This window comes from Tinamus guttatus, unplaced genomic scaffold (assembly GCF_059628265.1).
Source record: "Tinamus guttatus ecotype Peru unplaced genomic scaffold, ASM5962826v1 Tinamus_guttatus_pri_ptg000004l, whole genome shotgun sequence".
Classification (NCBI taxonomy): domain Eukaryota; kingdom Metazoa; phylum Chordata; class Aves; order Tinamiformes; family Tinamidae; genus Tinamus; species Tinamus guttatus.
This window is the reverse complement of record NW_028288538.1, coordinates 3,429,427-3,446,456: the sequence shown is the minus strand read 5'-3', so window position 1 is coordinate 3,446,456 and position 17,030 is coordinate 3,429,427. Positions and strand designations below refer to the sequence as shown.

General features: G+C 38.4%; 1 protein-coding gene across 1 annotated transcript in view; it reads left to right on the top strand.

Annotated features, from left to right (window-relative positions):
- The first annotated feature begins 6,146 nt into the window (after positions 1 to 6,146).
- The window catches only part of LRRC28 (leucine rich repeat containing 28), a 48,763-nt gene continuing 37,879 nt past the window's right edge, over positions 6,147 to 17,030 (top strand). The window contains exons 1-5 of the mRNA XM_088539644.1: positions 6,147 to 6,218; positions 8,389 to 8,617; positions 12,651 to 12,691; positions 15,264 to 15,301; positions 16,059 to 16,196. Of these exons, the coding sequence (XP_088395770.1) occupies positions 8,450 to 8,617; positions 12,651 to 12,691; positions 15,264 to 15,301; positions 16,059 to 16,196 (385 nt within the window). The 5' untranslated portion in view covers positions 6,147 to 6,218; positions 8,389 to 8,449. The remainder of the gene's footprint in view (positions 6,219 to 8,388; positions 8,618 to 12,650; positions 12,692 to 15,263; positions 15,302 to 16,058; positions 16,197 to 17,030) is intronic.

Here is a 17,030-nt window from a genome sequence, read left to right as displayed (position 1 = left end):
CAATGTAACAAGAAGCTGCCTATAGACTATCCCTCCCCACGCAAGGAGCACCTGGCCAAACACTTGGAACTATTCCTGGTGTGTCCAACAAGGTTACATCCTGGCTGTAACCACAGGGGTCATTTATGGCAGAAGGAGAAACTCTGCAAGCTCTCCACAAGCAAACTGGGCTCAGGTACCCATCTTTTCTGTATCTAATTTCACCTCAACAGGTTCCACAACATGCTTGTATAAATCAAAAGGCTTATGTAGACACCAGGCTTCCCCCGCTTCACTATTTATATTCTCTTGGAAAGAAAAATAGCTCACCACCTGCCTCGCTTCTGTCATAATGCAACAGGCCACAGAGTCAACATGCTTCTCATATGAATGGCAGAATAAAATCACAGAAGTGGTCACTCATACACAATACGTTATTTCATATCTTTATGTACATTAAGTATGTTATTTCAAGTATGTGTATCACTTCCCTTTCAGGCTTATGTGTGTAATTAAGGAACACTGTGGACAAGAGTATATAAAATCAGTATTTTAGGTATTTTTTAAAGTAAGTGTATAGGAGTGTTGGATTTCTACTGACAAAAGGACATCAGGCAACAACAGTGACATCAGATTAAGAACTGGACTAAGTTTAATATGGAATTAGGAACAGCTTTAGAATAACATTAAAGCCACTGTTTTCAGGTAAAAAAATAGTAAATTTTCCTTCTGCCTTTGATGGTTATTAAATGGTTATTAAAAATACTCAGGAAGCTTTTAACAATTATTGCAGAACTCTGCAAAACTGTTAATAGACCTGGAGTCAAGTATTGTGAAAGGGAACAGGGCCAGGAAGGAGAAATCACCACTCTGAGGCTTCAGTGACAGCAGAGGGCAGTAGTAAAAAATAAAATTACTGAGGTCATATAAAAATAGACCAAAGAACATTTCATGCCATTTGCAGCCTGAAACTGAGAAATATCCATGCGCTACTTAAATCTGTTATTTAAGGTTTAAGACTTCTTGGGTTCAAAGTGAAGGAAAATTCTAAGTGGCTTTAATTGAATCAAATCAATCAAGTTTAGGTTTATGATGAAGCAAAATCCAAAACAAAAGAAAAATGTTATTGATTAATGCATGTGTGACAGTAAACAAGGTCAGTAAGCTGGAAAATAATGTTTGGCCAATCGAAATTAATTTGGAAGCTTTGGGCATCGATTCAACATGGGATCACATTAAAAATCTCTGTATCAGCTACTTATATCTTTGGTAGTTTTTAAACAAGGACTAACAACTGACTGAGCCATGGAGATCTGGCTCATTTGTTACCTTTGTGATGGTCCCATGTTGAGATTCCCTGATGGAGCTGTGGCAGAAAAGTTGATTCCCTCTATTGTTATACGTGTGGATTGCATTAATGGAAGAATTTGGTTTGTGCGGCTGTCCCTGGGACATTGTTCTTTTTCCATTCGAGACTAATTATATCAGTGGGGATTTAATATGAGCAGAGACTGCACAATCAGGGCCAAAATCCACCACTCGCCTATTCTCTGTTAGGGTTGTTCCGTTCAAATCAATGTATTGTCCAAATTACTAGCACTTTCCATCATCTCTTTGGAAATCCATTCCACAGCATAACCAATGTGACCATCAGGAAATTCCCTTCAAATAACAAGCTCAGGCCAAATTGGAGATTGACATGTTTAAAAAGCTTCTATTTTGAGCAAAGCTGACTTGAACTATGTAATGAATTATGTAATGTGCATAACTTTCTTTCAAATTAGGGCACTTAAGCTTTTTCTTTAGAATTACTTTGTCATTGAGATAAAGCAAACTGAAAAATGAGTTGGTTAAGGTTTAATAAATACAGACTAAACAAATAAATAAAAAGACAGACTAAGAGTGGATGATGCCTAGACATTAAATACAGGAATGTTGGCACTTGGCATGCAGGAGCTCCATCTGCCTTCCAGCTTTGGGTACTGCTGCAGAAGCCAGTTTTATAAGTAAAGAAATCAAAGTTAGTGGTACTGTAATGAGTCACTCTAGTTTTGTTCCACTCAAATCAAAGAGCTTTGCCACTACACCAAAATGGTTAACTGGAGGTTAGGAAAGACCTTTTGAGAAGATCCTTTGGACAATAGACATTTTTCTGCATCAGTAAAAGGAGAATCTTTTAGTGATTTTATTTATTCATGATGTGAGAAACAAATCAATGAGAGCATGTATAACAATAATAACAATCATTCAAAGCAACAGATCCTAAATTTTCAAAATGAATACTGATATCTCACATCACTGTGTATACGAAAGCTATGTATACTGAAAAAGCTTTAGCTGAGATAAAGATTTCACAGTTTTTATTGTGAAATTAAAACATGAATAAGTAGAATTAATAGATAGGAAATTCTGGATGAAAAAAATGCAAACTAAAATTCTTAGTCGTGACAATCATACTATAGCATGTATTGTCTCTCCAGGAAAGTAGGAAAGTTTATTTCTTAAAGTATTAATTTGTGGATCCAGAGATGACATAAGATCTCTCTTTATTAGAAGAAAAATATGATTAATTAATCCTCATAAATTAATCCTATTTTCCTCTCTTGAGGGAAGAAGATCCTCATTGCAGAAAAATGCAGTCCTATACTGATGTGCATTAAACACTTCTGAAGTTCTAGGCAATGTAAATCTTCTAGGGACAAGGAGGGTAAAATGACAGGTTGATATGGTTGCACTTAAGAGATTCCCCCAGTCTACGTGTCTATCTCTGTATCAAGTATAAATGGGTGGGCTCCATGTTTAGTGATAGATGTTTGCTGGACAGTAATTCTCAGAATATAGTGATGTCCAAGAAAATCTACCCGATAGTGGCAGTTAACATGCTAGAGAGTGTAGGCTGTAACAGTGAAGGAGAAACACTCCTCTGTTATTAATCAGTCACGCTGTAGTTTCTTGCTCATAAAACTGACCCTTGTTTGGCTGCTTAGTGAATGCTTGGAATATCAGACTCCAAGTTGAAATGTCTAATTTCATGTGCATGAATCATGATAAATCATATTGACAATACTGGCTGGGAACAACTCAGCCATAATTATTGGAGAGGCTGAACCTCAAAATGCTCAGAACTTCAAGATCAACAATTCAGTAAGACATTTTGGACCTCCTGATTCTGCAGAATTCAGAACTACATCTTAGCACAAAAAACGTCAATTAAAAATATTTATACATGCTTTGTCAAAACAAAACAAAATGGCTGTATAAAGCTTTACTAAATAGATTAGAAATACTTTCATTTGCATCTTCCTGACATTACTAAACTCAAAATAGTTACCTTGTCTAATAAGTCTGATAACATATCATCATCCATCTTCAAGCTATATTCAGTTGGATTGCATAACGTTAGCACTAACAGGGAAAAGACCAATGGAGCTCTGCCCACTTAGTTCCTGGATTTCTTCCAGCTGACCAACTGATGAAGGAAGGTCCTCAAGACATGGGCAGCTGGGAACTACATAAATATGTCTACTCCTACAGAGTTGTTGCACTTCTGTACAAGTTTCATCATTTGTTTATGTGGGCACTGGTGAGATCATTCACCCTCCTGAGAAGATATAGATTTCGAGCCTCTCTGTTTCCTGTTGTCACAAGCACAAGATGATTGAATATAAGCAGGTTAGGGTAAAGAAATAATAACAATATATTTAGAGAAGGGCTTCCCACTAGTCTCACTTGTTAGTTAGGAATGACTTGGCAACCATGAAGTAACACTCCCTGCAATTGAGGGTCAGGTTCCAACACTCGCTGTTCTGCTCTTCATTTTTAGCCTTGTGACTAAACAGGCAAGACTTTACACCTGTGCTGGGCAGGATAAAATCATCTGAGATTGGCTTTCATATCAGAGACATCAGTGTTTTCTAGAAGCCCTGCACAAAGTTTGGTGACATAAGCCTGGGAGACTGTGATGGCATCACCCAGGAAATTAAAAACACACTGAGAATGACAGGGAGGGACAATCATGGTCTACTTGAGCGAATGGAGAAAACTGAATGATGGCTTCAGGAGGAAGTCACAAGATAAAGTGATGTGTGAGCACATACAGCAGATCAGGAATTCTTTTGGACATCATGAAGCCTTTGAGGTAACTGGCACTGACCTGTATATAGCTGATATGAACCTGATACCACTCTGGAACAGGTGAGGAAAACGTAATAGAGTTGAAGTGGAAAGGCTGGCTGGTTGTCTTGGCAAAGAACAGTTCGCCATATTCCACAAAGACTCCTCTTGCCAATCCGAAACGGTCTGTAGGGAATCATACATAGATCACTTATGTGCAAGCAAAGAGAAGACATTTTAAGATTGTTAGTAGGACTTTCTCACTCACAGAACAAAAGAGAGATTAAAAAGACCCACCCATCACTTTGAAATCCTCAGTTTTAAGACTTCTCACTGAAATATTGACCACTGCAATACTTAAAACATTATTAAGACCTTTACTTTTTTCATTAATTCTAAACTGCTCTGCAGCACTCAGCTGAATCTGTTTCATGACAAAAAAGAACGAAAGGCACTTTGTCACTGCTCTGATCTCTGGCTCTTTTGGTGGTGTGAGCAGAAAAGAAGAAATAAACAAAAATCTGTTCTCAAAAAAAAAATCCAGCATGCAGCAGTTCTATTTCCCTCTACGTTATTGACTCCAAATGAAGCAAGAATAGCATTACAGCACATATAAAAAGAAATAAATACCCTAGCTATGATAGCAGTAGTCTCAAAAGAAAAAGCTGCATTCTTACCATTTGTACTTTAGTGGAAGATGGCAGAAACACAGTTTTCTCCCCCACGCTGTGTTTCTGTCCAGACCAATGACCTCATTTCCTGGATAAAAACTTTGAATTTGACCCATCATTGAATTCCCTCCAAATGTGAATGTCTTGCTAACTGCGCTCATATTAATTTCTGCGTTGGTCTGAAATACACTTTGAACTTCTCGGGTATTTATAATGTGGGACCGAAGTGACATTAAGAAGTGTGATGCAATTGCTGTTTTTAAAACAATGGTGGTATAGAGGCAGGCCACTTCCAGGAAATTAGCATCCCACTGAGAAAAGCACACCAGTGCTATTGACTGCAGTGAGAAATAATGTGTGCAGTATGATATGGTAAAGAGGGACGGTATAGGATTTTGAAGGGCAAATTATTTCAGCTCATATTAGTTCAACAAAGTGCAACCTATCTGAAAGAAATAAAAGGGTTTGCAAGTGGCAAGTAAGACTGAGAAAGTACACTTGTCAGAATCAATTAATGCCTTTCCAAGCGTAGGAAAATGGCAAGGGAATTAATTAAGGATGTGTGTTCTTTGTTCAGTCCAGAAGAGATGAATGCGTTTGCACAAAAAAACCCTCAAGCTTTTTCTGTGTGTTGTTTTGCTTGAAGTTAAAGTGCTGAGAATACACATGAGCAGAAATACTTCTGCTGAAATACATTCAGCTCCTGTGTCCAGCTTCTTGTCTGCCACTCCTGCAGTGCTCTTAAGACAAGTTTATGGGGAATTAAAGAGATTTTTCCAGATAGGATTCCTTTTAAGGTGACTTGGAGTTTCACCAAAAAAAGAACTTGCAAACCCCAGTAACGTGAAATATTCAGAGTATGAGGGAATTTGCTGTCGCTGGAGTCAGGATGTAACAAGAACAAGCCCTTCCCTAGGGTGGGATTTACATGCTGGGAATTTGCCCAGAAGATGGTCTCCAACCAGCGCAGTTTTATTTATAGGTGATGTTTTCCTTCAAGAGCTGCTGTGCACGACTCAGCCCAGGTGTTGCCATGACTGCGGGACACTGAAGGGGCCCTGCTGACCCTTAGGAGCCCCGCGGGAGGGAGGGCAAAAGCGATGAGCAGGGAGGGACAAGACGGCCCTGCTCCGTCCCGACGCTCCCGACGGCCGCACAAGGCGCTTCCCGCCACACGGCCAGGGCTCCACAAGCCCTACGAGGAGCTGAGAGGAGCCGCCTTCTCATTGGCTCACGGCGGGCGCCGAGGCCGTGAGGGAGGGGAGAACTTGCGATTGGGCGAGCGGCCAGGTGGGCGGCGTGTGATTGGGCGAGCGGCCGGGTGGGCGGGTCGCCGCCTCGCGAGAGTCGCGCGCGCTCTCGCGCGGCCCGGTCCCGCCCCCGGGTGCCCGGGCTGGCGGCGGTGCCGAACCGAGCGGAGCGGAGGGCAGGGCCGACCCGAGCCGTGAGGCGCCGGTGAGTGACTCGGTGCCGCTGCGTGACCCGGCCCCGCGGGCGGGCAAGGGGACGCGTCCGCTCGCCGCCGCCTCTGCTGCCGTGCCCAGCGGAACAGGGGCACACGCTTCTCGCTTTCTGCGGAGGTCCCGCGGGCCCCGCCGCCTTCTCTGTTCGCGGGCGCCTCACCGGCCTCTGGCGGCTGTGGCGACGCCTCACCTCATGGGGACAGGTCCCGTTGTCCCCTCGCTGCCTGGGGCAGGCCTGTCCGAGACCCGTTTTCCCCTTACCGGGATTGGCCGGTGCCTCCCTCATCCCCCTTCCTTCTCTGGAATAGGCAATTCCCAAGTAGCAGCTAGTTGAGGCTCCTCTGGAGATGACGGCCCGTGGGTCTAGTGGGCTCCCGAGCCTCCTGCCCGTGTTCTGTGCACGCACTGGCGCGTTGCATCCGCTCCCGAATGTGTGCAGCTCTGCGAGCGCTTTCCATTTTCTAAATAGGGTTTATCTCTCCTGAATGACCTGAGCCCTCGCAGCCCCATCATGGTGTGTGTTTGTGTGTCCTCCTCATCCTCCCTTCCTCCGTTCATTTAGAGCCTGTGATTGTGTCTGCCCTGGTAGTGTTGTGGCTCATTGCTGGAGGGGGGCTATTTAGACAAAGTGATTGTCTAAGTGGCTGAAGGGAGTAGGAAGATTTCCTTTGAAGTAAGAGCCAAATGGGCTGCGTTATGAGTAGCCCCTGCACTCATGGGCCTGTCCGTTTTGGGCATTGTGTCTGTGGCCTGTCTAAACATCATCCCCTTGGAGGTGCAGCTGTGTGAGAGTAGTCTACCTGTGCAGGGCATTTAAATAGCTTACCTGAGCCAGCAGGAAAGCTCATGGATACTTATGTATGTGTTTCATGGCTTCTTATCTTTAAATTAAAAATACAAAAAAAAAAAAAAAGTTAAAAAAAAATAAAAAAATGAGAGTATGGAATAGAATCCATGCACAAGCAATTAATGTGTCCAAAACAGCTCTAGCTATTATAGAGGAAAGGTTAATGTTCCTTTATCACTTCTTGAATTGTAGCACTCAATACTCTTGGACTATGCACTTCAAAAATGTAATGATGATTACAGATGTGGGATTGAGAACTGTGGAGTCTTAATTTTCTTTATCAATTAGCAGAGCTTTATTGCACTGCAAGTGTGAAGCGTGTCTATAACCTATCTCCTAAAGATAGCAGCTAGTGGTGGCCACTGTTTGTTATAGTGATGGTCCTTCTTGTATGAATACAGTTTAACTAAAGTTAGACTGACGCTGTCTAATTTTGTATAGGAATCCCAATGGGATAATGTTTTGTGTAGACAACTCAACCTAACTTGGATTGGGGGTAACTGATGGCTGGAAGAGGTGTGCATGATGCTACCTTAAAGCTGTTATGAGAAGTTCTCTAAGAAATAAGTGCTTTATTCCTACAGAAGGACAGAGCTGGCTGGTAGAAGTTACTGACACTGATGAGGTAGCTTGATTTACATGCATAGTGCAGTTCTGGATAAGGAGATTAATTCACAGAAACTACCTTATAATCAAATAGGTTTCTTTTTGGGCCCTGGTATCTTCATTTGCAGTATCTGCTATGATTAAAAATATCTCCTTCAGTAAAGGAATGAGCTAATAGCTTTTGACTGAAATATTTCTTTATAGTTTTACATGGGAAAGTGTACCAAAACATCATAGCATTTTATCATTTGGTCATGAAGACTACATGAAGTTATTTTAATCAGCTAAAGATAGGAAGTCCTGTGATAAATCATGTACTTATTATTTTTATGATCCCATGGTAAGTGGGTTCTTCTTTTAACTCACTTCACAGAGTAGATGTACAATATCAGATAATGATTAGTAGAGAGTTCTTTTTTTATGAGGTCAACTTTGACTCTGAAAGGTTCATAGAAAATAGAAGAAATGGAAAAAAATGGAAGGTGTTATGAGTATCTTAATATCCTATTATGTCTCCTTTGAAAACAACCAAAAATTTTATCCAGCAAACAGTTGAAGACTTGCTTTAGCTGACCTGGGTGTGAAAGTTTTGTATCCTTCATTTATATATTAAAAGGAACAACAGTGTTTAGACAAATCATCCTAATTCCACAAAAGAAGTCATTGCATAAATCTTGACACATTTTTTTTCCCTTCTCTTATCTCCTAGGAATGGGTCTGCTATCAGAAGATGCAGTACACTAGATGTGGTGCTTGGGACAGTATTAGTCATGGCATCAGAACTATGTAAAACAATCTCTGAGGCAAAACTGGAAAAGCACAAGAACTTGTTCCTAAATTACCGAAATCTACATCACTTTCCTTTGGAGTTACTGAAAGATGAGGGGCTGCAGTACTTGGAGAGACTTTATATGAAAAGAAATTCCCTGACCACATTGGTACGACAACCTCTTTATTGTAATATTTGCTCCCTGTAAACCTCTTATACTCTGTTAATGGTTATACTGGTTATACTTTTGAAGCTCTGTTTTTTTTTTTTTTTTAATTTAATTTTGTTTTGTTTTTAACTGTTAAAAATTTTGCTCGCAATCTCAGTGGTCAGGCCTTCCTACTGTTAGGAAATACTGTGTAGTCTAGTCTGCATTCTTTCATTAGACTAAACAATATTTACCTTGGCGTGTGCCAAGTCGGTGTATGGAGTCGGTGTGCCAAGACTAATTCAAAGCTAGCTGACGATATGCCTATGAAAGCTTGTATTTGTGGTGAGGTGCCACTGATAACCTGAGCAAACCTAATTCCAGGGATGCTTCTGTCCTTTTTCCCTGCCCCTTTCCCTTCTTCCTCCCTGTTGCTTCCTTTCCATGAACAGAACAAATTCTCAAGCTGAATGAATGTTGTGACTTTGGAATTCAGTAGTCTTAATTTTGTCAGGAACTACTAAAACTATGTAGATCAAAAGCTTTTAAAAGCTTTTAAGTGGGCTCCAGTCTCCATTTTTTTTCTTTAGGTTCTTTTAGAGTGAAAGAGGGGAAAGTTAATAGTCAGGACAAAGGAGCTGGAGGGCCTGGATATTTAAAATTGATCAAAATGGTCTATTTCTTAGTCCTTCCTAGCAGTAAGCCTAGTACTCCAGTTTAAAGAGTCATTTTTAAAGTTCTAACAATGATGCAATAGAATGCCGTAATGAAGGTTTCACTTCGTTAAGTGAAAGTTGGAAGGATTCTGAAGCTTTTGTACATTTTCTTGAATGAGTCACTTGAGGTTGTGTTTACTGTAGAAAATTATTTTGGCACACTTTGACCAAGTCTTTGACCTAATGATTTGATAGGCACACAGGATGGTTACAAATTAAAAATGACTTAAAACTTATGGAAGTGTAGCCAGCTTAGGTTTTGCACTCTTTGAAATAGAGTGGTGAGTAGTGTTAGACTCATGACATTTGACTGCTCAAAAGATGGAACAGTGATATGGAAAGTTTGCATATCTGTTTTCTGTATGTCTGTGCTAAAGCCTGACTTTTTTTTCTTAAAGCAATTATCAGAAGCCAAATATTATCAGTTAAATATAGTAAAATATCGTTCTATTTTCAGTATCAATGCTACCAGTCCATAGATGTGAAATAAGGTGTAATTCTTAATAATAAGGTTTAATTTACAAATGAGTTCCGTGCAGAGGGAGGCAGGTCTGATCTGATAATCCTCAGAATTGTTGTTGAGTCATGGGAGGGTAGAACTGAAAGAGTGAAATGTAGATAATACTTAGACGAGATGACTTGCAAACACTTTGAAGCAGAGAATTAGCATTCAAAGAGATGTGGGTAACTTCGTCATAATCTAACTTGGTGGAATCTCATTCATAGCACTGTTTCTAGGAATGAGACATGTCAAACTGGATATAAGTTACTAAGCATCTGTTCTGCAGAATAGAGATGGGAAGATGTAGTAGACCAAGTTAGAGCAAGTGGGTAGAATGCTATGAAGAAGACAGGTATTTTTGGAGGGGGGACATAGAGTGGTTAACAATCTTTGTTTTAAGTTCCTGGAAGTAATTGTTGGTTACTGTTAAAACATAAGCTGGGGTGGGATTTGCAGTCTGGAGTTCCATTTTGTATATACATTAGGGAGGAAACCTTTGCAGTCCTTTCACTGGAGGCTTTTGCATGAGAAATTGTACAGGTGTCTTTGAGGGGTGATGCTGCAACAGAAGGTGTTATGGAGGATGTAGTTTTAATGTCTTTGAGCCTTGTGCTGCTTTGATTCCATGCATTAGCTCATCAATTAATTCTTTAAAGGGTATATAAATTATTAGCAATCATAAAAATAAATCTGAACCATATTTCTTTAAAATCAAGTTAAGTGATACTTTCTGGCTTTTGAAAAATCCTGAGTGAATCGATTTTTGTTTTTTGCTCTTCTAAAGTTATTCCAATACTTGATAGATGACTGCTTCTATGAATATATCTGACCATAAGCACACTGTTAGGCTTTATATATACCTTACCTAAGAATAAATTTTAGTATTGTCCTCAATTACAGGAGGGAAGTGATAGAGAAGGATCAGGTAATGAGTGGATCAGGGAACTCTATAAACCACCTGTAGGCCAATATGCAGTCTTCCACCCTCTTCTTGTTTAATGTTTGACTAATGGCATTAGCTTTCCAGTAATCCCATTTCTTCATTTAAAAACAAAACAAGTTTGCTGTGATGGCAGGGTCAGAACTATGTTTTAGCCATATCAAAGAATGGTTGTTTACAACTTAACTCAGAGCATGTCTTGCTATCCAGCTGAGACAACTCAGCATGTTTGCTTTGTTAAAAATGACATGTGGGCGTGAGCAGGAAGGAATCTTCTTCAAATGGACAGAAGTGATGATTTATTTATAACCATTATTTGTACTCCTGTCACCAAAAGAGACTGGAGTTTGTATGTGAGTGACTTCTACTTTTCAATAGATGGATAATGTATTGTTTTTGATCTTAATTTCATTATATATTGTTGTATTAGAAAAATTCATCTCAAACGCGTTCTTATTGTACTCCGAGATGAGCAGCCTTTCTATTACGGGTTACTTATTCTCTCTCAGGTTCTTTTATGATATGAAACAGTCAAAAAATAAGAGTACAAAATTTACGTGTAAGATAGAAATAATTTGTGGGTGTCTCAGATTATCTTTTTTACTATAACTTTTTTGCTCTAATGAGATTTTTCTTTCAACTCCCTTTTACTTTCAAATTAGAAAGCTGAATTGCTGTGCTCAAGCTATTTGCATACTCTGTATATTTCCCAGCATAAGCTTTTGCATTTAATCAAATTAAACTTTGTGCTGTTGAGAGAAGATAAATGTACTGTAACAAGCCTTCCAGTAGGTGGCAACACCTGCTTAGATATAGCTTGTTTCCTGAGAATTGACATCAGCTGATTCATTTGCTATGGAGTCATTTGCTGCTCCCTAGTTAAGAATTTTTTTTTTTTTTTTTTTTTTTTTTTTTTTTTTGTATTCAGATCTAGGATGTGGAATCTTGGTTACGTAGGAGTAATATGATACTACTTGTTCAGGCTAGCTTGTTCGGGCCTTCTCCACAATAAATCTGTAGCCACAAAGTTAAATATTTTAGATGAAAATGCATCTTAAGTAATGGTGGAAAATGCTAAATTTTTCGTGGAAGTTGACCATGTTATTGAGCTATTTTTATTCTTTGTGTGTGTGTGTGTGTTTGATAATATGTATGTTAAACAGTTAAGAAATAGATATGTTTTACTGAAAAAGTCCATCTTTAAAGTAAGCAGTGAAACGTAAGCTTGACAAACTTCCAGTGTGATTACCACCATGACATTTGGCACTCCTCAAGCCAGTTCTGTAGTATTTGTTCATGGCTAAAAATGCTAGCTACGGATCGGTTAAGAGATAGAAAGTTATGTTCATATTAATATGCAGATAAGGAAATCTAGCTTCATGGATTCAGTGCTTGTGGTTTAGTGGTAACTGACTAAGCTGCACAAACGTTCCAGGTCATTTCCCAATTTACTAGCAGTGCAAAATAAAACAAGTTATATAGTTAGACATCTTGGATACTTCCTGTTCCACTGTAGATCTCTCAGGAGCTTCTTAGCAATCTCTCTGCTTTTACTAACTCAATTATTTTAATATATTTTCAAAAGTAAGGTCTTGGTAATCCATATTTTCGACTTCAAAAGACTGACTGCCATTTGCTTGAGGACACAATAATGCCATTTCCAGGCTGTAGTTCAGTTGCAGTAATGAATTGCTTACCCTTGGTATATCCCAGATTGCGCAGATGGAGAGTGTGTGAGATTTGCAAGTGGGCCCTTGTGTACAGGTTTCTTGTGGCAGTTTTTTTGTTTCTATATGCTAACACGTTTTAGTATGGTTATTAAAATGAGTTGGGTACAGAATACAATGCGTCTGCTTTTTGTTTTTAAACCTAAAAAATCTCTAACTCTTCTTTCAGCCAGAAAACCTTGCACAGAAGCTTCCAAACCTCGTGGAATTGTGAGTTTGTGTAGGAGTTCTAATATATTTTTATTATGCTGATACATCTTGCCTTAAAGTAATTTAATAATGTATTGCTAGCATATATATACCTCTTAAGAGTGAAGGCTTTTCTTGAAGGGTGAAAAATGGTCATTCTTGTGGTTTTGTTTGTTTGTTTTGTGTGTGTGTGTGTATATTTCCTTTTTCAAGGACGATCCAGACATTCAGTCTCAATTTTTTTTTTAATTCCTCATTTATTGTTTAGCAACAACTCCTTTACAAGTGCCTACACTGTTTAGGAAAAAGAACTTTCCTTGTAAGTCCTGTGTGCGCTGCTGTCACACTCATCACCTTGTCCTCTTGTCACTGGAACCTCCCAACAGTGCGGTTGGATGGATGCAGCAGAGCCTGAGTAACTAGTTACTGCCTGCAGCCCATCCCTGTTTGCTTTCCATCCTTGCTACTAGTGATATGATTTCAGTCCTGCTGATTGTAATGGTAGTTTTTTGGAATCAAGTCAGAGATTTTCAAATAGGAGCAGGAATTGGAAAGCAGGGGTAGTAACCATTTAAGATTGTTTATTCAATCTTGCCCAAAGAATGGGATCACATGAATTGTGTTGTTTTTAGCAAATAATTTTGAGTTGTAGACTCCTGAGCCAGTGTTTTCCTCTTTTCTGTTTTCTGTACTAAAGCTCTGATTTGCCTGTACAGTAGCATTGCTTTTTTTTAGCACTACTTTTTTAGTTTTAGTTGAAGACCATTAATTTGTTTATATAATAGAGTATTCCAGACAAGGAGGTACATATCTGAGTAGTGTAATACATTCAGCTGCCTGATCTTGTACTCTTAATTTGGCCCTTGAAACTGCACCTTTCTGATACGAGCGACCACAAGTTAATAGAACTGTTTTGTAGGTCACTGCAGTTTCTGACTTGCTTGAGAGACAGTCTTGTCTCATTATGCCTGAATATTGAGAATCTGCGTATGCTGTGAAGCACTAAAATACTCTCATGCTCAATATAGTTAGTATTGGATGATCTGCCATGGGTCATCATCAGGAAATACTGATATTATCTGATGGCATCTTTAGGAAAACCTACCTAAAATTACAGGTTCTTAAAATAATCCTTTCCTAACACTGTACTGTAGGAGTCAGGAGGGGTTCAGACTGCCATTACCCCATACATTCTGGTGGTCTGGAGAGAATTGCACTTGTTGTGTGATTCAGGTAGTTATAATGGTGCAAGTCAATTTTCAATGAGAGAAATAGCTATTTTGTTGACAAAGAACTGAAGAAACAGTACAAAACAAATAATTTTGAGGAGCATTTCATTACAGTAGTTCTAACCTTTGAAAGATGGCCTTATTTTTTGACAAATGAAAATCATCATCCCTTACCATGTTTTTTTTTAAAAACTTCACTAGGTTCTGCATTTCTTTGCATATGGTGTCCCTCAACCTTATATATAAATCCTCGAAATATGCATATTTTTAGTCTGTAAATATGAAATATAAAATATACATATGTTTCTGTCTATAGTATAGTTCACAACAATTTTCAGTGGCTGTAGCTGAGAAGAATAGGAAAATAGGAGTTCTACAAACATATCAACTGTACTTGTGTTTACTACCCTTTTAATAATGCTTTGACTTTATCTGCATTTTTAAAAGAAAAAGATATCACCGTAGTTACAAGTTGTTGAAATGTTCTTTTCCTTGCTTTGCTTCCACCTCCCCAAAAAGTTTTATGCTTTTGGAAATACCATTTAAGTAGATTGGAAAAGATCTGGAAAAATAATTTCTATGTGCAATTAAACAACTGTGCATTTGGTACTCAGTGTTCCTTTACAAATACATGTCAATATTAGTCATTGTTGCAAATAAATGAATAACAGGAACCAAATTTTCAATTTCAGTCATGAAAGCTGTGAGAAAGATATTTTTTTTCAATGTCAATAGTACTGCTCAATGTGCCCCACTAGAGGGTGCTGAATATTCTTAGTGAAAGATAGGGCTCCATCAGTACTTACTAATGATTTTGGATGTGACTGGATTTTCCTTTTCAAAAATGTGTTCTAGTTTTAAAATAATCCAATTTCAGTGAGTAGATCATGTGTTTTTTGTCCCTGCAGTAAGTTAAGGCATGAGAATATTTTATCTGCAGAGCAAGCTGTTCCTCCCTAACCTAACATGTGAGGGCTTAAGGGGTTTTGTTACCACAGTATGATAATAACAACTACCTGAGGTTAAAACACAGTTTGTTTTGGTTATTCCTTTTGTGTTATTCTTTTATCTTGTTCTCTTCTTGTGACTCTCAAAACTGAAGCCCATTGTTGTTGTAACTGTAAATGTTTTGTTTCTATAACTGTATATCATTCTTTTATGATAATCATGGGCTAAGTGAAACTTAAGTGCCTGTCTCTTGCCAGTTTGTACAGTTTCCACAGCTTTTGTGGTCGTGGAGAGGAATGGCTTTGAGGGTGTTCTTCTCTTTCAATCTGAAATTGGATATTTTTGCAAACTGATTATGTAGCAGAAGTCCTTGAGGGTAACAGGTGGTATCCTCTGCTCTTTTCTCCTCCCCCTAGGTACCTTCATTCAAATAACATAGTTGTTGTACCTGAAGGTAAGTAACCTACCAGCTCACAATAAGTGGCAGGAATCATAAAATATTCATTTTTCTCTGAAGAGGCATATTTTTCTTTGTTTTTCCCATAAAACATTTTAGATTATCATGTAAAATATACTCGTGTAGCCCTTAGTCAGTAATATCCTTGTTTATGGTATGTTAAATTCTTTTAATGAGTTCTCAAATGTACCTAAATGCTCTTTGCTTCAGTTCTAATTGCAGAAAGTGAAAAGTCTAAATGGCACTTGTCTACAGAAACACAACTAGAGTGAGTGTATTCTGCTTTGAGACTGTTACCACATAGAATAGTCTACTGCTTTTGTTCATGAAACATTTAAACCCTGAAGTCTCAAAAAACTTGTCTTAGCTTCTGTTCCTTGATGTAATTGTAGAGTTGTGTTCAGCATCATAAAAGCACTTTAAGCTCTGTCTGAATATATATATAATTTGGAAAGATTCAGAGCAGAGAAATTGAAAAACAATTTCAGGGCAGAATTCTCTGAGGAAAATATATCGATATGGGAGTATCCTGTGTATTTTTTTTCCTCCCCAACTCATTGCCAGCAATACTGTATGTTAGCTAGATAAGCATGTCCATAAACTCTGACATTCAGTTACGAGGCAGACTTCAGTACGTCACAATCTGCTCAGATGTAGGTATTGGGCCTTGCGGCTTTTTATCCTCTCCTAGTCCTATTAAGATTTTAACTTTACTCTTGGGTCACATTCATGTTTTAATCTGTTCTCTCACAAGCCATTGGCTCCCTCGTTAAACTGCAGTTTCTGGACCTAAGTGATAATGCCCTCGAAATCGTGTGCCCGGAGATTGGCCGCCTGAGATCGTTACGTCATCTTCGTTTGGCTAACAACCAGCTGAAATATTTACCTGCAGGTAAGTACAAACCTGTGAGGGACTGCAGCAATGACCATTCCATTTGAATTTAATTTGCACACTGCTCTGCTCTAGGTTTTTTTTCTATTCTTCCAGTAAAGCTTGCCTTTAAAGACCAATTGGGGATTGCCAATATACTATTTTGTGCTAAATGTACTCTATATTAAAAAAAGCAGTAAGCCATGCTGTATTGACTTGAGGTAAAGTCCTGAGAAATGCTTCTGAAGGAAAAAGTGCATCTATTTAACGGTTTTTGCCATTGTATTAAGAAAAGTCAAACAACCCAGAGAAAACACAAAATGCTAGTGACAAATGTCATGTTGATAAAATGATATTTGTTCTAATTTTACAAAATGTAGGAAATCTACAGTCTCCCCTCTGTCTTTTAGGGCAATTACCCTATACTCGTATTTCCTTTAGTTTTTTTTTCTTTTTTTTTTTTTTTAAAGACATATCCAGTAGGTTTGCTTGTGGCATTCCACCTCAATGTCGCATCAGATAACAAATGTTGGTCATACTATTTTATAATTAAAAAAGAAAACACAAAAATTATTCAAAGCAATTGTGAAACAAATTAATGATTCTTTTTGATAAGCAGAAATAACTGATTCTCATTTTTTTCATCTCCTATTTGTCCTTCCAGATGAGGAGGAGGAGATGATGATGATTGTTGTTTAAATTTTGCTCTGGGTGTTTTTGTTTTCTGATCTGCACATGATAAAAATGTAAGATCAGCAATTCAAAAAAAAGTGGACTAACTTAATCTAGCAGGATTAGCTTTTGGCTCTGTTTTTAAATAAATTCTCAATCTGACCTTCATTTGTTTATAAATTC